Source organism: Camelus bactrianus, chromosome 18, assembly GCF_048773025.1.
Source record: "Camelus bactrianus isolate YW-2024 breed Bactrian camel chromosome 18, ASM4877302v1, whole genome shotgun sequence".
NCBI classification, from domain to species: Eukaryota; Metazoa; Chordata; class Mammalia; order Artiodactyla; family Camelidae; genus Camelus; species Camelus bactrianus.
In genome coordinates, this window is record NC_133556.1 from 27,137,001 (window position 1) to 27,164,115 (window position 27,115).

Here is a 27,115-nt window from a genome sequence, read left to right on the forward strand (position 1 = left end):
CTTAGAGGAGAACATACCAAAGCTGACCACCTACTTTCACAAAGGCCAGGTGATACAGATCTCTCCTCCTACCTGCAAAGAAAGCACAAAGAGACTGAGCACACAGGACCCAAGCAGATCACGGCAAATGCTAATTAGATCACAAATAGCAGTCTCCAAACACTCCAGAGGGACACAGGCCTTCCCCTGATTAGAAACCATTTCTATCAGCAAGTTTAGGCTCACTCTGCACCGGGGGACATCTCTGTCCCTGCAGAGCGTCCTGGGAGTGTCCGTGCCTGCGGAAAGTGGCCAGAGCAGGCAGGCACCTGGACCCCATGCCAGTTCTAAAGCCTTCCAACTCCCAAGTGTCTTCATCTGGAAACCAGAAGGATCCAATTGGGTAAGCATGAAGTCCCTCCCAAAATAAAAATACTGTGGTCATCCTATGACACATGAACAGCAAGAATCAGAGAGCAGAGTAGGGCCATAGGCTTAATTCCAGTTAATCTTACACAACATTGCAAATTAATTATAATTCAGTTAAAAAAAAAACGAATCTTGTTTCACCTTGCCAGTAATAATCATGTGGACATCAGGCATCCCTGACAGGATGCACTAGGGGCACCCAACCTCCATGGGCGTCTTCCTGAGCCCATAACTTTAGCTTCATCACCAAAGACATTAGAAAAACCTAAGCTGAGGGACAGTCTATGAAATACTTGACCAGTACTCTTCAAAGGCATCAAGTTCATGAAAAACAAGGAAGGACTGAAAAACTGTCCTAGACCAGAGGAGACCGAGGAGACAAGACAACTAAAAGCAATGTGGTACCCTGGATGGGATCCTGAAACAGAAAGAAGACACTGGGGGGATACTGATGAAATCCCAAACAGATCTGCAGTTCAGTTAATAGCATGGTACCAATGTTATTGTCTTAGTTTAGACAAATGTGGCAGGGTTGTGTAGATGTTAACACTAGAGGAAGTGGGATGATAGGTATTATGGGAACTCTGTGTTGTCTTTGCAACTCTTCTATATACCCAGAATTATTCCAAAATCAAGTTTATTTTAAAAAAAATAAGTTTGTTTAGAGGCTATTTTGATAGCTTCAAGCAGACTTAAAGGATCTGAAAACATCCTGTGTCACTGAAAACTTGACTCAGAGTTAATACCGAATACTAATTGGAAAAATATATGATTATTGAAAGAAAATAATTTATTTGAAAGGGAAAAACCTAACACTGAATACGTTTAGTATAAATTTCCTAATACCACCACCTTCTTCAGCTTGTCCAAAAGACCTCCGTGTTTGGAAGCAGAGTAGGTCTCCCTGAGAAAGTACTAGGTTAGCACAGCACACCTGGTCTTCCTAGCATGCAAAACAGTGGTCCCTCCTCAAACTTCCTCCACACTTGGCCACTTCCCTGCTTCCCCGTCTCCAGCCTGCCCGTCCCAGGAAAGCCCCTGCTCAGTGCACCCTGGGTCCAGACTCTTCTGTGTTCCTCTCTGGAGCAGCCACATAAAGACTGTCCACCCACTCCTGGCAAGGCACAGCCCTCCCCTTCAGATATCAAGGGCCATGTTGCTGACCATTTCCCTTCAGCCCCTGAAGCAGAGAGCCATGGTTAGTGGGGCTCACAGAGGGGTGGGAGCACACAAAGGATGCCCCTCACCCACTAAGATGCAAATGTGGTCTTCTTCACCCAAGAATTCCTTCAGGCCATGAGCGTGGAGCCCTGTTTCTGTTGATGCCTCTTCTCCTAACCCACCACCAGCCCATCCTCACCCTCTTCTACCCCAGAGACACACAGCTCAATGCCAGTAATTTCTGGACAAGAGAGTTCTAAGATTTAAAAAAAAAAAAAAAAAGGCATTTAGATTATAGGAGTTGCTGTTTTTTGGACTTTTTTAGTAATGGGAATATATGCATTCACAAATAAAATCTACATTTAGATACACATTTTAAAACCTGTACATCTGATAATAACTAGCTATGTATATTCAATCAGTAGACTATAATTTTGACCAATGAAAAAAACCAATGAAAGAAAAATACCAAACTACACAAAGAAAAAAATGAGTTAACAATGGAAAAAGAGAGCAGTACACACTGAGCTGCTGAGACTGGACACTGAGGGAACAGTTTATTCTCTCAGCCTCCGGTCCAGGCTAAGTCACAGGCCACACTGAGAGAAAAAAGCAGAATGGCTAAGGGCTCACCCTCAAGGAAGGAAGCCAGTTAATAATGACAAGACCTCGCAAATGAGCAGTCATCCAGCTTCTTAGCTTGCTAAGTAAGCTAGCTTGCTAACTTACTTGCTTCCCCAGGGTCTAGCTGCTATAGGTTAGACCTCCTAAGAACATGCCTGAGCAGAGCCAGTGTTCAGGCCATCTTCCCAGAGACTGGGCTATTCCCATCATCTCCCAAAGGAAAAGAACTGCTGGACACCTAGTGTTGGCACACACTGGGTCTAAAATTCACATTCACTCCTGCTCTCCTCCCTGGTGGCTCTCTCACTCACACTCACTCACTGCACATCTGTGCACAGGTGCATGGCAGGAAAACCCAGGACAAGCTGGGCTGCCCAGACACTGAGTGTTGAGACACCCCCCAGGACCACCAGCTGCACAACCATCCCGGGAAGGTGGAGCCTCTCACACTCAGCGGCACAGCTGCACCCACTCAGGGAGCAAGCGCTCCTCTTAGGACAGAACACTCTTAGAGATTAGAGCAAAGCCAAGGGCTGGGAAAAGCCCTCTGACCTTACCCAAAGCAGCAAAGAGAGATGTGCCAAGAGGGCCGCAGAGCAGGGTGGTTGTTTCCCCCGTGGTCCCTCTGCCATGAGGGAAAAGCAGCTTGGCTTCGGGTCAGAGAAACTGCTAAGGTGATCCTGATCCTTAATTAGGGATCTTCAAGAAAACAATCCTCCTGATGGGGAAAAAAACTGCGTTGGTGAGGTGGAGGGTATAGCTTAGTTGATAGAGTGCCTGACTAGCATGCGCAAGGTCCTGGGTTCAATCCCCAGTGCCTCTATTAAAAAATAAACAAACCAATCTAACCCTACCTTGGGGGCGGCTGTCTCTAGAGCAGGGTCCATATCACCCACCTCAGTTCCTCTACAGGTGAGGAACTCAGGGTCTGACCACGTGAGGACAGTGGTCCATGGCAGGGCTCACAGCAGGGCAGCAGTGCCGACACTGAGAGCCTCAGCTCAGAATTCAGTATGTTCGACACTAACACTTACTAGTCCAGGTTTAACCTAACAATGGGTCACCAAAATTTCCCAGGAAGGGCTGTAGCATAAAAAGGAACCAATGGCTTTGAAATATAATCTTTCAAGGGTCAGGCAGGTGGTATAATATACATGCAGAAAAAAGGGCTATCTCCTTTTTAAATTATATTTCCTTAGACAATGAAGAAGTGGAACATGGGACCATGTTTTCAACCACTGAACTTCCTAGTTTGGAAAGTTTCATATTGGATGTTAAATAAGTGACAGTTTATTATTATGAGACCCTCCACCCCTCAAACATATACAGCTCTGAACACAGGGAGTCAGAGCAGATACGCAGGATTCAAAGATGTTTTTCTTAATAAACAGCAAAGATGGTAAGACAGACAGGCTTGAGACAAACATGCCACAGGAAGCCCAGGTATGAGAACCATGAGGCAAAAGCATGAAAAAGAGTAACAGCAACAACCTAAAGACTCCAGGTTCAGAAAGATAAATACGTAACAAGGTACAGAACCTGTTTTCAACATTGACTATATAACAAAACCTGATGCAGACCAAAGGGGAGAGTAGCACAAAGAAGCTGACTGACCAGAAAAGGACTCATAGCCGCAGGGCGGGGTTTCCACTGAGGGGCATTTCTTCAAGCAAAGAGGAAGGGCCTAAAGAGGAGAACCTGGCAACCAAGAACATCCTGGACACTCTCAGGAGCTGTGCAGGCTGGGAAGAGCGGCCACATGGCAAAGGCATCCAAGGGACCCCGGAGGAAGAGCTAAGTAAGGCCAGGAGAGGTAGGGGAGGTCACAGGGGCATTGGAACTTGGGGACCCTACCAGTGAGTCCTCACTTCCTCACCAAGAAAGGAAGAACTAGGAAAAAAGTTTGTCAATGTTTTCAGCGTCACCAGGAGAGAGTGCATGAGGAGAACACAGTGTGGCCAATTCCCCTCCAGCCGCAACTAATTCCCTCACTGCAGGAGAGTGTCCCAGTCATGCCACCACTGACCACAAGCACCACACTTCAGATAGGGTTCACGACTGAGGTCTGCAAGGTCAATCTTCTCCCCCTGGGTGGAGGCAGAGTGCCCAGGACCACTGCAAGCCCTGTCCTCCCAATCTCCCAGAGACAGAGAGAGAATGGAAAAGTTAACTCCAAGCCCCTTTCCCCACAGCTTTCCACTGCAGGTCAAAGCACTTAAGGAGAACTTCAATGAGGCTTCAAACCTCCCTGCGAGTATTACCAATCTTCTCTGACAGCATCCAATATTCAGCTGTCACTTTGAGATACAACTCCTGCTACAGTAAAATTAATTCAAAAAAAGAAAAACAGGTTGAAGAATGAGACTTCAACAATGAATTCACTGTTAAAAGCTAAGCTTTTAGCCGGATGAATTCTGACTGAAATGCTGCTGAGACACACACAGCCTTTCATCAGCCCTCTCCAACATGGGCAGACCTGTCACCAGCTCTGCAAACAGGCAGAAGACACAGACCTCCAGAGCTAACTTCCTTGGCATCCAGACATACCTTCAAACCACACCTTCTGTGGTTTCAATATTTTGAATCCCTGCAGGCTCCAAGTGGTTGGTACAGAGAGCACAATCCTATCCGTAGGACAGAAGAGGTCAATGGGCCACAAGGAAATATGCGCCCACCTATATCAGGCCCCTCGACCAGCCTGCAGATGGAAACCACCCTTGTTTTTTCTTCTGTGGGCCACGAACCCAGTCATGGGCTGCTAATGTCAGATTTGTCCCTCTTTTTCACACACAGAGTTTGCAGCGCTGTCAGTTCTCGCTTCTGTGGGCCTATGTGTAATCCAGCCATTTAAACAGAAACCTGAATCAGTTGCTCTGATAAGAGATTTGAAGCCCACAATTGTAAATCCTTTATAATGAACTCTCTCTCTCAATACATTCAAAACAACTTGGAATTTCTCGGAGAAAAAATTAGTTTAAATCAGGAAATTTTTCTAGACCAGGAGGACAGAAGCAGACTTTGTGCAACTATATATACATAACCAGTGTCACGCACAGAAAACAGGTCCCCAAGAACCATCATGAACCCAACAGGCCTTTCTCCTCTAAGACACCATCATCAGAACATGTTCCCCACTACTCTTGAGAAAATGCACTTGCCTGTTGATTCATCTAGGGGCTGGCTACACAACCAGTTCCCCATATTCAAATAATTCTTTAAAGGTTCTGGTCTGGTATTACACTAAACAAGAGTGTAATCCAGTTACAGAAGAACGTACTACCAAAAGGTCTTAACAATACATGTCCAAAACTTACAGTTTCCACAACAGCACTTCCTCCCCAGTGATCTGCCCTTTGAACTTGCCTTCAAAACAACTGTGCTCCACACCCCTCTGGCCAGCTGTCATCACCAGGGCAGGCGCAGAGCACGCACACACTGGCCCTAGCCCGGGCACCTGCTGAGGGAATCATTTCTGCATACGGTGTTCCCCAGCAGCGGCTCCTTGCTCTGCAGTCACAGAAGTGACGTATCATGTGGGATTCCATCAAAGTCCATTTCCACAGAAAATACTCCGTAAGAAGGGTAAAGTGTAGTGGCTGTGACAGTTTTCCTCACACTATCAGAAGGGACTGACCCTGTTTGCCCCCGTGCATTTCTGCAGCACTTCCCTGTCCATTACACACTTGCCCTACATGCACCCAAACCCTACATTAAGTGGCTCAAGGGACGAGGGCACAGATTGAAAGGGGGGACTCACTCCACAGCTGCCTTTTCCTCCTCCCCAAAACTGTGCTAAAGGCAGCCAAGAGGCCAAGTCCTGCTTTAAAGAGCTGCCCAAGGCCTCTCTTCAGGTCACATATCTCAACAAGCTGCTGCGGTGATCCTTCTTACAAAACGCACATCTGAAGAGTAAAACAAACCTACGCTTCCACCTTGTATTAGTATGGGGACCTCACCTTGCCAGCTCTGGACTCAGCTCATAACTGCTCTCAGGGGCGTCACAGGGACAGAAATGCATCCCCTGCATGAGGCCACATAATGAGAAGCTACCTAAAAGGGCATGTGAAAATCAGAACCCATTTCTTTCCCTGTTCTCTGCCTTCCCCACTGCCCTCCCACACAGACTCAGCCATACTTGCAAAAGATAGAGCCACCCTAGAGTGTGCAGGGAGCCACTCTACCTGATCGACAATTTTACCTTTAACAAAATTGTTGCACAGTTCTTTTTTGTGAAGAAAAGAGTCAAGCCTCACCCATTGAGAACATCAGCCCTCAAATAAGGAGGGACCAGAGACTCTTTCCAAACAGCTGCTTTCTGACAGTGTGAAGCTGAAACAGGCTCCAGGGGTCACAGAGTTCAGCCATCTGCCCAAAGAAGTAAATAAGTGTGCTGTCCTTCCACGAGAAGATGCCCCTCCTGCCCCCAGCACAGCAGTCAGAGGACATACACAATCCCTGAGAAGATGTCCTGGGCAGTGGCACTGAAGACCTCCTTAGGCCAAGTGCTGCACTGAGCAGCCCAGCAGATCCTCCCTGAGGGCACTCCTCACTTGAAGGGCAGGGTGGCACTCAGGCCTCTGCCATTGCTCAGATGGGGGTTCAAATTGCACTCTATTAACCAGGCAGGTACTCAACCTCTCTGCACTTCAGTTTTCACACCTATAAAATGGGAACGACACCTACCTCACAACACTGTAGACAGAAGTCAAGCAACACCATGTGAGCTATCTTGCAAAGTCCCTGCCTTAAAGTAAGTGCTCAATAAATGGTTCTTACAGCCTCTGGCTCACCTTAGTATCAAACTGAGCCAGGCCATTTCCAGACTTCCCAATTCCTACCGCTCCCCCTGTTGGTGGTATATACTTAAAGAAATGGGAAAATAACTCAGCCAGAGGGCTTCTCATAAAGTGCCTCTTTAAAAGTCCAGGTACAAATTCACTTGAACAGTGCAAATCTATCTGTCCTCAGGTGAAGAATCCCATACTTGGGGCATCTCTGCCATGAGTGACGGTAAAGACAGCAAAGTCTCATGTACATGTGGGGAAATCTAGCTGATGAAGACATTTCCTGACTGGGAGGTTGATACTTATTCTGTAATTCATTTTTTTTCTCGGTGAACTTCAGCATTTTTTCACTACAAAGCTGCCTTCTGCGAAGAAAACTCCAGATGTCAAATGTCCATCACGTGGAACTACCAAGACTATGAGAAGATATTCTTTTCCTCTTCCCATAGGCGCCATCAGAGTACACACCTTGCATTGCAACAGCATCACTGTGTGAAAGTTCATTTTACAAACTTCCATGATCATTGTCAGCCCCAACCTCCACTGAGGTCCGCCAAACAACCTAATTCGTGTTTCTGTGTATTAGTCCAGGCACCCCAGGGTACAGCCACACATGCTGCAATAGTCAAAGACATCCCTTCGCTTTTCACCGTTTTTCTCAATTGAACAGGTCCTCTTCCTCAGACTTCAGATTATCAACCATCTCTGTAAAGCAGAGTTCTTAACCGAAGTCCCCGGTTGACCTGGAAAAGGTTCGAGAGCCTCCCGAAGCGATCACAAAATTCGGTGTAGCTGTGCCTTTTTCATAGGAGGACACTCAGACCTTCCCGCAGAGTCTCAAAGGGGCTCACGACCCTTCAAAAAGATTAAGTTGTTACCACGGAAAATAATGGGTCAAGTAAACTTCTTGGGTCTTCCTTCATTTTAAGGGATCTGCCTTTTGACCGAAATTTTGCAAGCTGTCTAGACATTCTTCCATCATCCACTTCACATTCGCATACAAGGTATAAACCCTTAAATCACCTTCCCAAGACTCCAGAACTTAACAGGAGAGGAAGCAAAAAAACACTAGGGATACTTTTAGCAACAGAGAGAAAACACTGGAACAATAGCGATACTTTCACCAAAACATTTAACCCAACAAGTGCTTTATCTTTTTTCTTCGCTCTAAAATCTATCCGCCCGGGCTTGCCCGCGGTGGTAGGTTCAAGTCCGGCTTCCCGGAGGCTCCCAACACTCTGATGCCGATGCCAAAGTGGAGCCTCAAGGCAGGAAAAGCATCCAAATGCCGCTCCGCCGGGCCAGGAAAGACGTGTATCGGAGTCGATCAGATTCCATCCCAACCGAGAATTCGGAGGGGCCCGAGCATCAGGTGCTTTGAGGAAGAACTCGCACCTCCTGCTTTCGCTGCGAACAGAGGCACCAGGACCCGATCCCAGGTGAAGGCCCAGGGCGGTTCCTCCACAGAACGAAAGATAGCCCCGGAGGCTCCGCTCCAGGCCGCGCCGCGCCGAAAACAAACTTTCCCAGCACTTCCACCGCGACGGGCCGGTGACACCTCCCCGGCCTCCCCCGCCCTCCGTGCGCCTGTCAGCGCCCCCGCCGGGCCGGCGTCCGCGGCACTAGCGCCCGAGCTTCCCGCGGCGGCCAAGCGGTGACTCCACGGCGCCAAAGGTCCCCGGCCCGGCCGCCCGGCCGCAGGTGAGGCACCGCCCGGCCCCCGGGACCGCGGGCCGCCCCGCCTCGCCGGGCCCCGGCGGCCGACGCGCTCGGCCGGGTGACGAACCGGCGCGCCAGGGCGGCCGCCGCGCACTCACCAGCTGGCTGGTGGTCCTGGCCATGGGCCCCGCGTAGGCGAGGGCGCCTCCCCCGCAGCGCTGCGCGGCTCCGCGCCTCCTCAGCGTCCTCCTCCCCGCAGCGGAGCCCCAGCAATGGCCGCCCTCATCCTGCGCCCGCCCCGCCGCCCACCGCCCCCGGCGCCGCCCCGCCCCCGCGCGACGCCAGGCGGGACTTCCGCCGCGCTGCCTCCATTGCCCGCGCCCACTGGCCACACTCGCTGTCGCTCTGCCCGGCTAGCCCCGCCGGCGCCCGCGATCCGCATTTCCGGGTTGAGGCCCGGCGGGCTGGAGCGACCCGGCCCCGCCTCGAGGGGGGGACCGGGCGCGAGCCAATCCCGGGGCCGCGGGGCGGGGCCGGGCGGGGGATGGGGCGAACTGTCATCCCAGTTCGGGAAAGTGAGGCTCGCAGTGCTCGGGGAGGGAGCTGGAGCTGAGGCGGGCCACGGTCACACCCGAGGCAGGGTGTGGGGCTGGGCTTCAACCCGCACTGCTCGGACTTGGAAGCCGGGCTCTGAGGAAACACCGAAAAGCAACTTCACTAGTTACAGAACTAAGAAGTATTCACGGAAGGAAATCCAGGCTCTAAAGTACTATCTATAGGGCAGAAAACAATCCCATCTCATCACTGCTAATAGTCCCTGGGACACCTTCAGAACTTTCTTCTCTGCTTATTAGTTTTCTTGTTATTTTTGTTGATGATGATGTTGAATTTTTTGGTGGTTGTTACTGTTTTTGATGATGATGTTGGTGGGTTTTTTAAATTGTGGTATATTACACATAAAATTTACCACCTTAACCATTGTAGTGTATGACTCAATGGCATTAAGTACATTCACATTGTTGTTCTAAGATGATGTTGTTTTAAACAAAATTAGAGTCATCTTTGTTACCTGAAGGTTTGCATATTTTTAAATAACCTTTTTTCTATTTTCAAAAAACAATTTTTTGAACAATTCTATTTTAAAGTAACAATTAAGACAACACAGAGAAGTAATAATAAGATAAGTGAACCTATAATTCCAGAATTAATTGTTGAATAGCAGTGAGAGCTGCTAACACTCACCAAGTGCTTACTCTTAGTAAGGAATTTTCATGTCTGATCTCATTTACTCTAAACAAGCATCCCAGCTATTGTTGCCCCACTTTTCATATGAGGAGGCTGAGGCATATAGCACAGTTCTGGAACTTGCCTTCAGTCTTGTATTGCCAGACCCAGGATCTTGATACTACATGCCAGAGGCTGTGCTTTGACCATTAGGCTCTACAGCATCTGTTTGTACATCTTTCCAATCATCTGTACATTTATGTACCTTACAAAATAAATAAAATGGCAAATGTAACCCCCATCCCTCAGAAGGGCTCATGCTGTTTTGATACTCACTTTTTCACCCTAACAATGTATCATCCTGTATCCTGCACAGCTCTCCTGATATATGACTGCTGTCTTTCTCAGTTGTAAAGGCTAAGAGGACTCCACGGGAGGAATCCTATAGCTTGTAGATCCATGTATTGATCAAGCTCCCTCCTGACACTGAAGTGGTTCCCCGGTTTTTTCCTCATGAACAAGGAGGACCTGCACTGAAATACAGGCACAACCTTACTTCTTTCCTTAGGCTAAATTCTCAGCAGCTGGAATTGCTGGGTCAGAATGCAGGTATCCCTCTCAGAACTCTTGATAACATATTGCAAATTGCCATTTGCCTACCCAGCTCTAGACACACTCACCCTCAGCAGACACAAAGACAAGTTCAGGGTAGACACTGCTCTTCCTACCATACCAAGCCACAGCCAACATTTGGGAACACTGGGGACATTATCCTACGTCAATAATTCCTGCTATGTATTAAGAGCAATGTACCTGATTTTCCACACAACAGCTGCATGAGCAGTTGGTACTATGACCATTTCCGTTCTTTACATGAGGAAATCAAGGCTTTAGTGATTTGCTTTCTCTTGGTCATAGAGTTACTAAGTCACAGAGCATAAGACTCAAAACTAGCCCCAACCAACACCAACGCCTTGCTCTTGGCCACTGTACTCAACTGCCTCCCAACAACCCTTATTTTATATTTTTCAATCCTTGCAAAGTAAGAATAACTTGTCCTCAAAGAACGCTAACCACTTTATATGATTTCTCTTACTTCTCACCACAACCTGGAGATACTCAATATCTACTACCATCTTACAAGTGAAGAATTTGCCAAACTATACACGAAATGTGAGTGTAAATATATACATAGCTATAGAGTCTAAAAATATCTATTTCACAAGCACCCTTTCTGAGGAAGTTACTGAGGGATAAGCTCCATCAAATGAGGGAGTAAGCACACAGCAGAGCGATGAAGGGAAGTCCCAGGATTTATACATTTAACAAATTTGTATTAAGCCTCCCCTCCATGCCAAGCACTCTGCTAGACATTGGCAGTTCATTGGCGAGCAAAACACAAAAATCTCTGCCCTCATGGTACTCTGATACCACCAGCAGAGGAAGGGTGGGCAGCAAGTTAATAAATAAGCAAGTCTTATGGTATGCTAGAAGGTAATAAGTGTTGTGGGGGAGAAAGAAAATCAGGTAAGTGTGGTTCCAGGAGTACCCAGGGAGATGGTGCAATTTTAAACGGATAACGAGGAGAAATCCCAAGATTCCTCAGACCTAAGGGGAGCAGGCTTCAGAGGGTGTCCCCAGAATACTCAAAATGATAGATTCTCTGATAGATTTCACCACATATAAAAGTGAATGGGGGGATAATTAATAGCTCGGTGGTAAAGTGCATGCTTCACATGCACAAGGTACTGCGTTCACTCCCCAGTGCCTCCATTAAAATTTTTTTAAGTGAATTAAGAAGCAGACAGAGATGAGGAAAACTTCAAAACAAACAGCGAGACCAGAAAGGAAGCACAATCACAGTTCTCCAGGCATCTCACTCATCTCAGCCGTGAGTAAAAGTTATAGCCATAATACAGATGCACTGTTTTAACCGTTTGTTATCATACTCCACCTTGGCAGGACCCAGAGAGGAAAGGGGGTATGAGAGAGTTGAATCCTTACCTCTTTTAACAGAAAGGCAGTAGATAATGACTCCAAGTGATAAATCAAGACTTAAAGTACAATGATATTATTTAGAAATATGGACTTGGTCAGATACACACTACTATATATAAAATAAGCAATAGGGACCTACTGTATAGCACAGGGAACTATAATCAATTTCTTATAATGAGCTGTAATGGAAAAGAATCTGAAAATATATATATGTATGTATATGTATAACTGAATCATTTTGTTGTACACCTGAAACTGACATTCTAAATTGGCTACACTTAAAAAAAAATGGGGGGGATTTAAAAAAAAAGAAAGATGTTATTTATACAACAGGAAGAACATTTAAACCAGCAGTAAGTGGGATGTGAGTAGGGAGAGATGTGGTGGGGGCAGGGGTTTCAGTTCATTACAAGCCTCTTTAGGACTATTTGGCCTCTTCAACATTGGTGCAAATAAAGATTAATAAAATGGTATATCTTCTTCCTGGAAATTTCTAAGAAGCTCTCACCCATGAATGTAAAGCTGTGTGAGGATGTCTGTGACCCCACAGCTTTAATACAAGCAAAAAGCAAAAAAGCAAAACAAACAAACAAACAAAACCCCAAAGTATTCATCAACAAGAGAGTGTTAAAATAAATGATGGTACATTCATCCTGAATTCTCTGCAGCTACTGAAAAGCACAAGAAGCAACTTACATAATATGACCTGAAGTCTTTAATATTTTAACATATTTTTAAAGTTTTTTATTTCTTATATTTTTAATAGACGTGCTGGGGATTGAACCCAGGACCTCATGCATGTTAAACATGTGCTCTACCAATGAGCTATCCCCTCCTCCCCCCAATATTTTTTTTTATTAGAGTCTATGACAACAAAGCATGGCCATGGCAATCTTGAGTTATCCAAAGAGAAACAAGGATGAGAACAAAACTTGAGGAAAAGGTACATGATGAACGCTGAGCAGTAGGTGGAGCAAACAGCACCCAGCCAGCCATAGGGGAAGAGATGAGAAGAAAAGGGGAGGTTGTGGCCCGGATGAAGGCAGTGAGCAGGCGGTAGGGGCAGGGCATGAAGGGGGAGCTAAAAGGAGGAAGAAGAACAATTCTCAGTCTTCCTGGGGCCCAAAGGCAGCCAGTGTACAAGGCCTAGGCTGAGCCACTCCTCTCACATGGGGAGAGGCAGGGCTCCCCCACCATGGGTTGGGTCCGGCTGCCCATCCCAGGACAGTGGGCTGGAAGGGAGATGGACTCACTGGGCCTAGCACAGTTCATTGGCACCCCAGCTGGTGGAAGGAGAGGGGTGGCCCCCGGCTCTTATCCATCCTTTCCCTGCCCAGAGCCTCTGTCCCTGACTGGCTTAAGAGTGACCTCAGGCCAAGAGTAGTGCAATGGCTTAGCCTGACATTGTGAGGTCACGTTCCGCCCAGGAAGGGCCAGGAGGATGACAGTAACCATCCTGGGAGGGGGCAAGAAGGCTGCTTTCAGCACACGGCCCATGTGTGTGGAGCCCTCGTTGCAAATCAGGCCCTGGGCTTGCACTTGGCCTGTGTTATTTCCTATATTTTATTCATTTCTATGATCCTCATGGCACAAAGGAGGAAGTTGGGGTTCAGAGGCTACAGAACATGCTGAACATCTACAGCTAGCCTATTAGTTATCTAGCCCCATATAACAAATCATCCCCAAACTTAGAGCCATAAAACAACACACACAGGTGATCTGGTTCTTGCGGGTCAGGAAGATAGGAGCAGCTTGGCTGGGTGGTTCTGGCTGAGGGTCTCTCATGAGGTTGTGGTCAAGATGTCAGCTGGGGCTGAGTCATCAAAAAGCTTGACAGAGGCTGGAGAATCCAGTTCCATGATGGCCTATGGGGGCCCCTCCACAGGGCTGTCTAAGTGTCTTCATGCCATGGCAGCTGGCTTTCTCTAGAGAGGATTCAAGACCAATTATACCCAAGGGGGAAGCCACAGCGACTTTTATAACCTAATCTCAGAAGTGATACAGCATCTCTTTTGCCACATTCCATGGGTCACACAGAACAACCTGGTACTATGTGGGTGGGATTGTGGGAGGGCGTGAATTTCAGGAGCTGGGATCATGGGGGCCATGTTCAAGGCTGGCCTCCACAGCCACTCAAGAGCAGAGCCAGGATTTCAGTCCTGCTGGGATGCAGGGACAGACAAGATAAGAGAGGCAGGCCAGGCCAGCACCCTGGGACGTTTTGCAAGCCAGGGAAGAAAGAGCTGCACTGGGAAAAGGGGAGGCAGGGAGACCAGTCAGGATGCATCCAGTTAGGGAGAGACAAGGGGACTCTCAAAAGATAATGGCGTTGGAGGTGGCGGGGTGGGTATAGCTCAGTGGTAAAGCACGTGCTTAGCATGCACAAGGTCCTGGGTTCAATCCCCAATACATTTACTAAAAAAATAAATAAATAATCTAATTACCCCCCACCAAAAGATAATGGCTTGGTCTTCTGCTTCTGCCAGCTAAGTCTCTGATCACCACACCTGAGGGTGCCATGGTGCGTTTGTTTGCTCATGGCTGCCAGTGGATGGATGAAAGACGTCAAAGTAAGCCAGTGATTCCGAAGCCATCTGGGAAAATGTCCTCCTATATGAACCACACTATCTGAGAAAAAAATAACCAGACTAAAAGTCTGGAAAAGGAAACTGCATGGGGTCTCAGGCAAGTAAGCTTCCCTGTCTAAAACTCAGCTTCCCCAGCTTTATTTTTTATTATTTAAAAATTTTTTTCTTTTCTTTTTTTTTGGGGGGGGGGAGGCAATTAGGTTAATTTATTTATTTTTAATGGAAGTACTGGGAATTGAACCCAGGAGTTCATGCATGCTAAGCATGTATTCTGTCACTGAGCTATACCTATCCTCTTGGCTTCCCCAGCTTTAAAATGGGCTGACTTCCCACATGGGTCAAAATTGCAAAGCCCGAAAACATTCATAGCTGGTAAGCAGGTAGGGAAATCAGCACTGTCATACACTGAGACTAGGAATGTAGTTTCCCCTTTAGACCCGTGCATGGGGAGCCCTGACCTAGGCCATTTCCCTAGAAGGTATGGTTCTCACATTGGAAGGGGAATTAAGGTTGCTAGTGAGCTGACCTTAAAATCAGGAGATCACCCAGGATCATTCAGGTTCGTCCCATATAACCACAAGGGTCCTTAAAAGATGGAAGGGACAGAAAGAGTTCAGGTCAGAGTGATGTAATGTGAGAGACTCAATGATCATCCGCTGGCTTTGCCAATGACAGGGTCATGAGCTGCACCTAGGAGCTAGAAAAGGTTAAAAAACAAAACAAAACAAAACAAACAACAACAACAACAACAAAACCCCAAAAGATCCTCCCCTAGAGTCTCTAGGAAGAAACAAAGCTCTGCCACCTTGATTTTAGCCCACTGAGACCTATTTTTGACTCTGACCTCCAGAATTGCTTTTTTTAAACAACTGAACTTGTGGTAATTTGTTCCAGCAGCACTAATAGAAGGCCCTTCTCTGGCCCTCCTGTGGCCACAGGGTGGTGGAGGAACCCACAGGGCAAAAAAGAGTGCCCAAGTAGGGCCTCCTTCAAAATTCTAGATATACTTGAGCATTCGCGTCCATAGAATCCCCTGTCTATCACCATAGGGTCCATCCTCCCCAGGGCAGCTGGGTGGGGTGGGCAGGAACCCCATTGGTGCATGGTGGGATCTGATTATGAAGTTAAGGAACATCCATCTTAGAGTACACTGGGCACCTTGTTCAAATAGTGAGGCAGAGTCACATAACCCCACCAGGGAAGCTCTCCACTTCGTGTTGTTCAATTTAAAAAAAAAATAGTGAAATACTAGAGCAATATCAAATGTGCAATCCAGTTTGTAAAACAAACTAAGACCTAAATGTGGAAACAGGTCCAGGATCACATTGCAGAGAACCACACCAAGATGCTAACGGTAGGGGAGTGGGGTGCAGACGGGCGTGGAGAAGAGGGTTGGCGTGCAGAGAGGGGTCCGTAGGAGCGCGAGGGGACGGACACGGAAGAGGGGCAGAGAGACGAGGCCCGGCAGGACCGGACACAGCTAGGGCCGCAGGGCGCGTGAGGGGCTCCGGGCCTGCCCTTTAACTGGATCAGAGAGCTGTGCGCATCTTAAGTGCTTGGCCGGGCGCATCCCTCCGCGTGGCAATCCTGATTGGTCGGAGCAAGAAGCCCGCAACCGGGAAGGAGCCCCTCCCAAGGAAGACAAGTCGGCGGGCGCCGCGCCCCTCCCCGGGCCCGCGGGGCTGCGGGCGCGGCGGGCGGTTGGACCAGATTGGCAGTGAAGGCCCCGCCTCTCGGGAACCGCCCGGTTCAGGCGTGGTTGGTAAGTCTGTCCCCAACCCCCGAGGCAGCTACCCCGGCCAGGACCACCCGGAACCTCTGCACGAGTCAGCGCCCGGCCCGAGCGCATTAAGGGCCCGCCACCGTGTGCCCCGTGCGCTTGGGACCTAGGAGGCCCGACATCCCGATGAGGAGCCAGAGGCTTCGGAAGGGACCCCTCAGCGCCGGGACTCGAACCGCGCGCTCCCGACGCAGTCCAGAAGCCTCCAGGGGAAACCTCGCAGCGCCCAGGTCCGGCCGCCAGGTGGCTCTCGCCCCAACCTGGGGGAGTCGAGCTGCGGCGACGGCTTGGCCACGGACGTCCCTGCACGGCCTCTTACCAACGCTGGACCCTGGAGTCCACAGACAGACAGACGCGCCACGGAGTCTGGGAGCACGCCAGGTCACCCAGGGATCCCACTCCAGCTTCTTCATCTAGTAAAAGCAGTCCACACCCACCAGTGACTCAGGCACACACCCAGCGTCACCTCCCCGCCCCCACAGTCCACACCCACGCGGGGGCAAGCCTGTCCCCCCAACGTCGCTTGTCTCTGGCCCCGCAGCCAGCCCCTCAGGGTCTCCTTGCCACCTTTCCACCCCCAGCAACCGGAAAGAGCACTTAAAATAGCAGCGCATTCTTCTGTGTAAAACCCAGCAGCCTCAAATTCAGAAACAAAGCCAGCGGTGGAAGCCAGGGCTGGGGAAGGGAGATGGGAGTGAGGGCGTCCTCGGTGCGGCTTCCCTCTGGGGTGACGAAAAGTTCTGCAGATGGTGGTGGTTATGGTTGCACAACAGTGTGAATGTGCTTAATGCCCCTGAACTGTGCATTTTAAAACGGTTAAAATGGCGGATGTTATGTATATTTCACAATTTTCAAGACCAAACCAGCCGCCCTCCAGCGGCTGCCCCCCCGACACCTCAAAATCCAAACTCCCAGCCCCCCCACAAGCCTCCGTGGCTACCTTCATTCCACCCACACATTAAGCCTATGGCCACTGGGCCTTTTTGGGTCAGTTCACCTTGCTCCAGCACAGTACTGGCTCCCATCTTCCTCAGGGCCACCCTTCTGGCCCCCACCTCCATGACCCTTTCTATAATTCTCCCCCAAGAAAGCATGGTAGCTGAGAAATAAGGATGACAAACAGGGAGCTCCCCTAGTGGATTTCTGGGGAGAACAGAATGAGCTAACACACTGCATAGCTAGAACACAGCCGGGCACAGGTGGACACTACACGAGCCCAGCTGCTAAGAAGCTCATCTGGCTCCTCCCCATTGGGTGAGGTGGGGACCTGCCTCCCTCTACAGGGGGCCCCTACCCCAGGCCTTCCCTCAGCCCTGCCTCACATTGTCATTCCACATAGCAGAGACCTGCGACCATTTTTGTCCCTTTGGGCCTAGAGACACTTCCTTTAGGGGGCTCTGAGGCAGAGGCAGGAGAGACAGGGGCCAGGCCATGGATGGTGATGCCCTGTGACCCCCTGCACACAGGTGAAAGGAGGAAGGGGAGGCCCACCCTGGGGCCCGAATGTAGGCTGAAGGGAGTCATGACAACCCCAGAGCTGGGGCTGCACCAACCCATGTCACAGCTGTCTCAGAGCCAGCAGGGCCCCCCAAAGCCCATTTGCCTCCAAGGTGTCCTACTGGGGAGCACAACAGCCTGTGCTCCCAATGTGGGGGGATTGGCGCCAGGGTTGAGAGAACACCAAAGGCTGCAGGGAGACACTAATGGGCAAACAGTGGCAGGGTGCAGGACACCGGGGTTCCCTGAGCTGCCCACCAGTCCCAGGCAGGGTCACCCACAGCTGTGTAAACACCAAGGTGTAGGCGGGCTCATCTCTCCTACTCAGGATTTGGGTCAGGTGGAGGAGTTGTTCAGAAAAGACACCAAAAGCCACAGGGCCTCAATTATCCTGAGGGCTCCAGGAGGTGGGACCTCTGGCTGGGCAGGTTGAGCGGGGTCAGCTCAGGGCCCTCTGGCCACTGCTTCCTGCACTCAAAGCCCAGTGACCTGGGACCCCGTGACCTGTGCAGATTCCTCTTGAAGGTTGGGGAGGAGCGGCCAGTGCTGTGCCCAGGTCCAGTGCCATGGTCTTAGGCCCCCTCCTCTGCCCACAAAATTCAGGAGTGCAGAGGACGAGCCCACAGAACGTCCACACATACCCAGCCCCTCAAACCCTGTGGTGCCCACCTGAGGGTCCCTCCCGTCTCCAGCTCTTCCCAGCCCACTCCTGAATTCTTCTCCATGAAAAACTGATCAGTTCTTTCCTGTTTAAAATTCCAAGATAGACCCTTTCCCTCAGCTCCACAGGCAAACTTCTGAAGTCATCTACCCTCACTCCCCAAGCCCCTTCCCTCTGGCTTTCCACCCTGCAGCCTGTGGCTCCCTGCTCCGTTTATGTCTGCCCATGGGTCTGCAGGGCTCAGGGACATCTGTCTGACAGAGAGGGGACCTGGTGTCTCCATGGAGCCCCAGAAGCCCCCCACACAGGGCTGAGCTGGAATCCAGCCACTCCAAACCCCAAGCCACAGATACTCCTCCAGGAGGGCCACCAGGGTGAGGGCAGAACCAGCAAAAGTCCCGCTTTGAAGCAAAACTCAGAGACCAGGCAAGTCCTGGCAGAGCACACCTTTATCCAAGGGGCCAAGGCCTCCACCTGGGGCAGGGCCCCCCTCACTTTCTGGAGACCAGCTCCTCGACGGCCCAGCCTGACAGTGTCCAGCTGGGGCTGGGCATCCTCTCCAGCCGTGGTCCTCGGTCACTGCCGGGTCTCCTCTGCCTGCCATACCAACTCGCCGGAGATGTAGGTGGCCCGGACGTGGAGAGAGTCATCGAGCACCACAAAGTCTGAGTCAGAGGTGGGCGGTGAGGAAGAGGCAGGGGCAGGGCCACCGCCACCCCTACCCTGAGGCTGGTGGGGAAACCAAGGCCCAGGATACGACTGGTGCAGGACACCTCAGCCTATCACAGACTGACGGAGCCCCTGGAGCTAAGACTCCTGGCGGTAGAGGACCGCACATAGAGCTCTCAGCAGCCCCTTGCCTGGTCTGAGGGAAAAGGGGGGAGCCGGGCAGAGCCACCTGGGTGTAGGGAAGATCCCACCTGCCCACGCTAGTCCCATCCCAGGCCTCCCAAGAATTCCCGAGTCTTCAAGGCTGCCCGGGCCAACCGTGCCGCCCACACTGGGCCCTGACCTGCATCGGCCCCGAAGTCCAGGGTCCCCTTATGCTTCTCCAGCCCCAGCAGTTGTGCGGGGTGCAAGGACGCCGCCTCCAGGGCAGCCTCCACGCTGCAGCCTGCTCAGGGGACATAGACAGGTGACCATCCTCAACCCCTAGCTGGCTTGGCCATCTGACTTCTGGAGCGAGGCAGGGAAAGACCCCAAGTCCTGGGTGGCCTCACAGACGCCCAGGGTCCTGCTCTCCTGTGGGGTGTTCTCTGGGGAGCCAGGAGGAGGAGGAGCTCATGGGCATTTGGGTTTCAACTGTTTGGTCAGTGAGGTTCCTGGCAGGGCTGGGGTAGATGAGAGGCCCAACAGGGTCCCCCCCCCAGCCCCAGAGTTCCAAGTCCTATGGACGCATCCCAGGACTCTGCAGCAGGTTGACAAGACACCACTCTCTCCCTGATCTGAGGATACTACTGGGTACCCCAGTTCTCTCTATCCTCTGCTTCACCCCTGCCAAGCCAGGCCACAGCTCTCTTCTGCCTCCCACCCCGTCTCCTGCTGCTCCAAACAGCACCTTGGACCGTAGTGCTCCCCAACCTCCCACATGACACCCCAGCCGCAGGGTGCTGCCCAGAGCCCCACAAGGCCTGGCCAACCACCCCTAGAACATGCCAACCCACACTCAGAGGCCCCCCACACAGCCTGACCCTGAAGTGCTGCTCCAGACCCCCTCCCCAGACCTTGCCTCCCTGCAGCTCTGCACCCGCAAAGTCCTGCAATCCCACAGGCCCCGGGCCAAGGCCCTGCCCTCAAGTTCCAGTCATCTGCTGGCTCACTGCCCTCTCCCTCTGCCATGAGCACCTGCAGGCAGGGCCTTGGCCACATTCCTAGTGCCCATCCCCTGGGAACCCCACCAGACACAGACAGATGAGGGATGTGGGTGCAGGACCCTGGTAGTCCCCTCTTCCCTCCAGCCTCTCCCAGATGAAGTCTCTGCCCCAACACACACACACACACACACACACACACACGCGCGCGCTCACACGGCACGCACAGCCTGGCCGCACTGACCTGTGGCCTGCAGGAAATGCCGCACGCACACGTCCATCGGGGTGATGCTGCCGCTTAGTGTCTTAGTGCCTTGAGAACAGAGAGGGTAGGTTTTGGGGGCCAGGGGTGGGTTCTTACTCCCCAGCAGAGGGGCCGAGGGGCTATTCTCACTCGGGCAGTCTTGGGGACTGGGGCTACTCACCTGCCACATAGGCTGTCAGCCCATCCACCTCTACCTCCTGCTGCCCCAGTGTGTGTCGGCCATTGCCCAAGCCCAGAGCAGGGACGGCGTCAGTGACCAGCACCAGCCCTATAGGAGGAAGGGGGCTCAGGACCCAGCTGGGCTGGTCTTCCTACCTGCTCCCGCCCCAGCCAGCTGCTCACCCTGGGGATGGGCCCGGTAGGCGATGCGCAGGGCGGCGGGGTTGGTGTGCATGCCGTCGGCAATCATCCCATAAAAGATGTGGCGGCCTGGGGGCAGCTGGTCACTGGTTAGGAGCCCCACGATGCCAGGGTCACGGTGGTGGAACTGGGCAGGGGCAGGAGGGGGGCACTGAGCCACAGCAGGACGGCCACACCCTCCCGCCCAGAGCTGGGGCGCCACTCACGGGCAGCATGGCGTTGAAGAGATGGGTGATGAAGGTGGCCCCACTCCGCACGGCTTCCTCTGCAGCCCCCAGGTCAGCCACTGAGTGTCCTGTGCAGGGACCCAGGCTCAGACTCAGCACCCAGCCTGGGGCCCCGGGACAGAGGTCAGGACACAATCCTCACCGAGGGACACGCATATTCCAAGGGCTGTCAGCGCCTGGATCACCTCGTGGCTGCGGTCCAGCTCGGGGGCCAGCGTCACAATGCGGACGTTGTCAAGGGACCCATAGGTGGCCAGCAAGTCTTGGAAAGCACTGGCCTCAAAGGAGCGCAGGTGGGCCTCAGGGTGTGCGCCTCGCTTCTCCCGGCTGATGAATGGGCCCTCCAGGTGCACCCCTGGGGGGAGGGGAGGGGAGGTTTCCAGCAGGTCCCCAGCCGCCCTGCTGCCCCCTCACTGACCCTCTTGCCTGCCCGTCCTCCCCCCACAGTTGGGCATCTGGAAGGTGAGGGGCTGCCAATAGGTCCCCAAGGAGCCTCCCAGGATAGGGGCGGGGAGAGGGGTCAGCCACTCACCGAGGACCCCTGCCCCATGGGGACCACCACTCTTCACGGGTATCTGAGGAAGGACCTGGGGGGAACCAGCTGTTAAAGCCCTGCCCCCCGCGGCCCAGCACCCAGAGGTCAGAGCCCAGCCCAGTCCCCACTGGCCTTCCCTCAGGTGTTAGAAGGGTCGAAGGCCCTCAACCATGGTCAGGGAAAGCACAGCATTCAGAAGCAGTGGGACACAGGGTCACAGGAGCATCAAGAAATGACAGGACCCCAAGGATGCAAGACTGGTCTGCTCAAGAGGACCCGGAGACGAGGTGATAGCTCCCAGGCCATGGGCAGGCATGGGGCACCAAGGCCCTCAAGGTGGCCCCATCAGACAGCAGTTAGGACACAGTGGGGCCAGGAAGCATGGGGCCTGACTGGGTGACAGGCCAGGCCTTCCTGAGCTACAGGTCTGGGAAGCAGGGCTGAGGTGGGAGGAGGACATGCATTCCAGGCAGAGCAAAGGGCAGAGGCACGGGCTTGGTAGCTGGGGAGCTCAGGCACAAACGGCGTGGCCACTCTGAGCCCGGATCTGGACACAGTGGGGAACGTCACTTGTGCATGACAGGTGCTCACATCACATATATCAGAGGACAGGCAGGCAGGTATCCCAGCCCAAAGCCCTCTCCTTCAACGTGGGGAAGGATGTGGGATGGGGAGCCCTACAGGATGTCCCCTGCAGAGTTTCCGGGGAGAGCCTGGTGGACTGGTGTACCCTCCACCCCAAAGAGAGGAACGGGGATTTTTCAGAGGCTTAAACTCAGCATGAAGACAGGACAAGGGCAGGCTGACTCAGGAGCCCAAAAAGCAGCTGCTGGACAAAGACACACCGGGGGGACAGAAAGGAAGCAGGCACCGCACCACACCCCAACTGGCTTAGGCTTTGGCAGTGCTTGGCGCCTCAAGAAGCAGGGGGATTGACAAGAGGAGCCTCACTAAAGAGTAGCCAGGTCCCGGGGTGGCACAGTTCAGGGGCAGAGCACGGACTCAGCATGTATAAAGTCCTGGGTTCAATCCCCAGTACCTCCATTGAAAAACAAAAGAGAGATAACTTAAGATACAGGTAGGGGTGGGTGTGTGTGTGTGTGTGTGTGTGTGTGTGTGTGTGTGTGTGTGTGTGTGTGTGTGTGTGTGTGTGTGTGTGTGTGTGTGTGTGTGTGTGTGTGTGTGTGTGTGTGTGTGTGTGTGTGTGTAAAAGATAACATTAAAAATAAGTAAATAACAAAAAAAAAGTAGAATGGTCCCCAGCTCTGTCACACCATGCACCTAGAGGGCTAAAGCAGAGGGTCTCCAGGTGAGGGCAATTTCTACTTTTGTTTTACATGTAGATTACCGAGCCCCATCCCAGACCCGCTGATGGAGGATCTGTGGGTGCAGGGACTCATGAGTGTGCATTTCATTTTCTTTCTTTTGATGGAGGCACTGGGGAGTGAACCCAGGACCTCGTGCACGCTAAGCATGGGCTCTACCGCTGAGCTCTACCCTCCCCAGCACAGCAGATGAACTCCCACCAGTCCCCACACGTCACCCTAGGGACAGAGGGAAGACCCCAAAGGCTTCCAGATGGAAAAAACAGGTCATGCACAAAGGATCAGGAGTCGGATGGCTTCTGATTTCTCATCAGCAACCCTGGAAGTTAAAAGACAATACGCAAATGCCATCAAAATTCTAGAGAGCAGTGACTTCTAATCCACAGTGCTAACCCAGACGAGACATCGATTAAGAGAGTCAAGTTATCTCAGACCTCCAACATTTCAAAAGTGTTACCCCCTGTGACTCCTTTCTCTGGAAGTTGCTGGAGGATGGGCTCCACCAAAATTAAGGTGTAAATCCACAAAGAGGAAGGCCCGGGATACTGGACAGAGAGACGCAGCAGAAAGAGGCCTGGGGGCCAGCAGCTGAGGGGAAGGGAGCTCCCAGACAGCTTGGCCCCAGTGAGGCCAGCAGCCAGCCCTGGGATAGCAGGTCCCCAAGGCTCCCAAAGGAAGGTGAAATGGATGGCACCTCTGCAGAAGCCTCCAAATCCTGAACAGAGAGGGAGATGACTGGCTGAAATCCTGGAGTTGAGCCAGTAAATTTTAAAACTAAGCAAACGAAGACTATTAACTCCAAGCAAAACAGAGTTGACAAGTAAGAGAATGTAATTGAGCTGAGTCCCCAGTCCTGATAACTGATCTAAATGAAATTATAGGAAACTCTCTGGGGAGGAGGGGGGTGGGGGCAGCAGGGCACGAAAGGGCACGACAGAAAGCTAATCCTTGTCCTTCCAGGTGGAAAGCACATTTATGCTGCGTGAAACCAAAAAGGTGAGCAGGAATGCCAGTATATTCTTTAGCGCCATGGGGGCAAGTTCCAAGGGTCAACTCAGTTGAAAGTAATTCTCTCTAGGTGGGGACTGGTGGGAGCAGAGGACTACTGTTTTTTTTCTAACAAGCCATGTGATGTACATACGTTCACTAAAGAGTTAAAAGAAAGAGGAAAGAAAGAGAAAGAAAGAAAGAAAGAGAAAGAGAGAAAGAGAGAAAAAGATAATGGCTGTTTTCCCAAAACAGAGTTTTAAAAGGGAAAGCTAGAAAGCACTAAATAAACAAAACAGACAGTTTGGAAGTGAAGGGAACGAGGTACGTTCAAGGCAGGAGACCATCAGAAAAAGGTCCAAGTGTAAAGGGCATGTCGGGCCAGAGGCAAGAGCCTGGCTGCCATCCTGAGGATATGCCTGATGTTGGCTCAGCAGACAATGGACCTGAAGCAGAGAACAAGGCAATCACATCTCCCTCCTGGAAGGGTAGCAAAGAACAAGGAAGAGACCCCAGAAAAAGGGCAGGTGGTCTCCATGAACCTGAGTAACTTCTGATAAAGTAGCAATCTGGGCCCCGGAGGAAGGCTGGGCAGAATTGGGGGAGCAGTGTGTGTGGGGAGAACCCAGGGTACAGTCCTGTAGTTTCTAAGATGACACTGGTATTAAAGTTTTCAAATTCAAAGCCCTCCACAAGTTGCACCATAAATCAGTTTACTCTTCCTCCGAAGGTCTGCACACTGTATGCATTTAAGAAGGGTGACGGGTGCTGGGAAGAGAAGAGAAGAGAAGAGAAGAGAAGAGAAGAGAAGAGAAGAGAAGAGAAGATGGAAGTCCTGCTGATCAGAAACCCCTTCTCCTGAGGAAGAAGCCCCATTGTTTGTCTCATGATGGCCAGGGGTGGCGCGTCCGCAGACACAGCACATGGGCCAGCTGGTGTGGTGGACAGAGCTAAGCAAAGGCCTCCCGGGCAGAGAGCTTGAGGGCAGAAGAGGGAGCTGCCTGGAATGGCTGAAATGCAGCTGCGCAGGAATGCTCAGGAGGGTGAGTCCAGCCCGCAGATGAGTTGGGGAGGTGGGAGGGCCATGCTGAGCCCCACACCTGGGGAAGGCCACCCAGGCGGGACCCGGAGCTGGGACAGCAGTCGCAAGACTGAGTAACAGTCACTAAGCCTCACTGGTGGGGATCAGAGGGGCAAAGAGGGAGGGCTTGTTTCCAGATCCTGGGCAGGGAAGTCACAGACTGATGCCAAGACAGAAAACACAGAATCAGGTGCCAGTCTGCAGCAGGGAGATAAGCTTGGTTTTTGACATCTGACTCTGTGATGGGGGAAATTTCCAGAAAGATGTCCTTAGCTGGCATTTACCAGGTGCTCAAAGTGAACCAAGCAGAGTGCTGAGCACCCAACCCAGAGAGATGGACTCTGTTTATTCGTCAAGCAGAGTGCTGAACACCCAACCCAGAGAGATGGACTCTGTTTATTCGTACTTAAGGTTTGAAGAAACCAATGCTCAGAAACCAGTAAGTAATGACTGTCTTGAGTCTCCCAGCTGATAGATGAACTCAGGAGGCTGGAGCCAAACCCTGAGCCCACAGCCCACCTCCCCCAGCTCCCAGCTCTGAGCCTCTGTCCACACCCCTAGGAGGGAAATCCACAGCAGCCAATGCAATCCGTGATCCCAGAAAGAATCCTGAGTTGGAGAAAAACTACAAAACCGGAACATAAATGGTCGACTGGAAAATAACAGCGTTAATTTTGCAAACTCAGTAACTCTATACCTGTACTCGCATGAAAGAATGCCTGTGTGTTTAAGAAGAGATTCAGTGTTAAGGAGTATAGAGGCACGAAGCGTGTCACCAACTCTCAAATAGTTCAGAAAAAGAGAACCTACATACAGAGAAAACAAGGTCGAATAATAAGACGGGGCAAAGACTAAAACTGGAGAATCTTCGTAGAGTAAGACATTTTAAAGGAAAAACAGACAAGGGATAACTGAATCCCAAGCCTCGCAGGTAAGAAAGAAGTAGAAGAGAATGGGGTGGAGGCCAGATTAGAGGAAGGCTTGGGGTAGACCACAGAGCTTCCTTCTGAAAAGTGTGTTCACTGTAGTCACATACCACAAACCAGTTGGAAGAATGAACGTCTAAAGATGGGGCAATCACGAAGTCCCCAGCAGCCTCAGGCAAGGAGGCGGCTTCTGGTGCCTGGAGGCGGCCAGAGCACAGGGAGGGGAGGGTGTGTGGCAGGTGAAGGTGCTGAGGCAGCAAGTTCGAAGCTGTGGGGACAGCTGCAGAGGCAGCCAGACCCGCAACGGCAGACCAGCCAGAGGGACACCAGAATGAGAATGCCCAGGGCAGGGCAGGGGACCCCCAGGCCCAGGTGGTTGGAGGCCAGCAGGTGAGCCCAGACTCAAGCGCCAAGGGATGTTGTGAGGGGAAAAGACGAGATTCCAAAATTAACAGGCTGGGTGTTTCTGGGACCTCCTTCACTTCAGGCCGGGAGCCTGACCTCACCTTGTGATAAACCTCCGGTGGCGAAGTGACCAAAGTGGGACAGAAGGAGGTGACTCCGTGAGACAGGATTCTCCGGGCCACCAGGGCGACTCCTGAACCCACGTCCTCCGTGGCCTGAGAGAAGTCAACGCCAAAGCCACCTGAGGCCACAGAAAAGAGGCGGTCGCCCGGAGCTCAGAGCTCCTCCTCTGAGTTCCTCAGCCCGCGGGCCCCGGACCGCACCGTTGATCTGCACGTCTATGAAGCCGGGCGCCAGGATGCAGCCCCCGCAGTCCCGCTGCTCGTCAGCCACGCGCCGCTCCTCAAAGAACAGCTTCTCCGGGTCCAGAATGCGGCCCCCGCGCACCCACAGATCCTCCCTGCGCACAGAGCAGGGCGGGGGCTAGGATCGCCGCCCCAAAGCATTCCTGGCAGCTCCGGGCCCCGCGCCCCCCGGCCTGGTCCGCGCCCCGCGCCCACCTGAGCAGCGCCCCGCCTCGCAGGATGCGGCAGTTGGTTAACTGGAGCACCAGGGCCCGCGCCGCGCCCTGCCCGCCGCGCATCGTGAGCCCGAGCTGGAGGCGCCGGATCCGGCGCCGAGTCCCGGCCCCGAGCGCGGCCCGGCCCACGTGACCCTCAGCTGACTGAGGCGCGCCCACGTGATCCCGGCGCCCACGTGACCGGCGCGGTCCGCAGTGACGCGGCGACGGCCGCCTCCCTAGTGGTCTG

At 52.1% G+C, this 27,115-nt stretch overlaps 2 protein-coding genes across 7 annotated transcripts in view; both read right to left on the minus strand.

Moving 5' to 3' along the window:
• PDPK1 (3-phosphoinositide dependent protein kinase 1) overlaps nucleotides 1–8,953 on the minus strand; it is a 63,412-nt gene extending 54,459 nt beyond the window's left edge. The window contains exons 1-2 of one of the 3 annotated variants that reach the window (XM_074346477.1): nucleotides 8,795–8,903; nucleotides 35–72 (exon numbers count right to left, since the gene is read on the minus strand). Coding sequence is in view for 1 of the 3 variants with exons in the window: in XM_074346475.1 (XP_074202576.1) it covers nucleotides 8,795–8,818 (24 nt within the window). In the remaining 2 variants the exon portion in view is untranslated. Of the gene's footprint in view, nucleotides 1–17; nucleotides 73–8,794 lie in introns of all 3 variants that reach the window. The other 2 variants (XM_074346476.1, XM_074346475.1) reach the window with 2 other exon arrangements.
• Nucleotides 8,954–12,983: 4,030 nt separating this feature from the next.
• AMDHD2 (amidohydrolase domain containing 2) lies at nucleotides 12,984–27,026 on the minus strand. Of its 4 annotated transcripts, none has more exons than XM_074346481.1 (11): nucleotides 26,867–27,026; nucleotides 26,630–26,766; nucleotides 26,408–26,547; nucleotides 21,580–21,634; nucleotides 21,190–21,402; nucleotides 21,027–21,115; nucleotides 20,803–20,947; nucleotides 20,621–20,728; nucleotides 20,440–20,508; nucleotides 14,973–15,031; nucleotides 12,984–13,783 (listed from the first exon to the last, which is right to left on the minus strand). In XM_074346481.1, the coding sequence occupies exons 1-10, from the start codon at nucleotides 26,947–26,949 to the stop codon at nucleotides 14,988–14,990; spliced, it is 1,083 nt and encodes a 360-aa protein (XP_074202582.1). In that variant the 5' UTR covers nucleotides 26,950–27,026; the 3' UTR covers nucleotides 12,984–13,783; nucleotides 14,973–14,987. The 4 variants fall into 4 exon arrangements, with proteins under 4 accessions (XP_074202582.1, XP_074202583.1, XP_074202579.1 ...); XM_074346482.1 differs by having other exon boundaries at nucleotides 12,984–14,486; XM_074346478.1 differs by lacking the exons at nucleotides 12,984–13,783; nucleotides 14,973–15,031 and adding exons at nucleotides 18,816–19,049; nucleotides 19,397–19,498.
• Between the last annotated feature and the right edge of the window lie 89 nt (nucleotides 27,027–27,115).

What these genes read in the sequence shown, in the direction of transcription:
- AMDHD2 (XM_074346478.1), bottom strand. Translation starts at nt 26,949, where the DNA reads ATGCGCGGCGGGCAGGGCGCGGCGCGGGCCCTGGTGCTCCAGTTAACC. An exon ending in CGAGGCGGGGCGCTGCTCAG is followed by an intron (nt 26,767 to 26,866) that starts GTGGGCGCGGGG and finishes CTCTGTGCGCAG; the next exon opens with GGAGGATCTGTGGGTGCGCG. An exon ending in GGACTTCGGGGCCGATGCAG is followed by an intron (nt 19,050 to 19,396) that starts GTCAGGGCCCAG and finishes CCTCTGACTCAG; the next exon opens with ACTTTGTGGTGCTCGATGAC.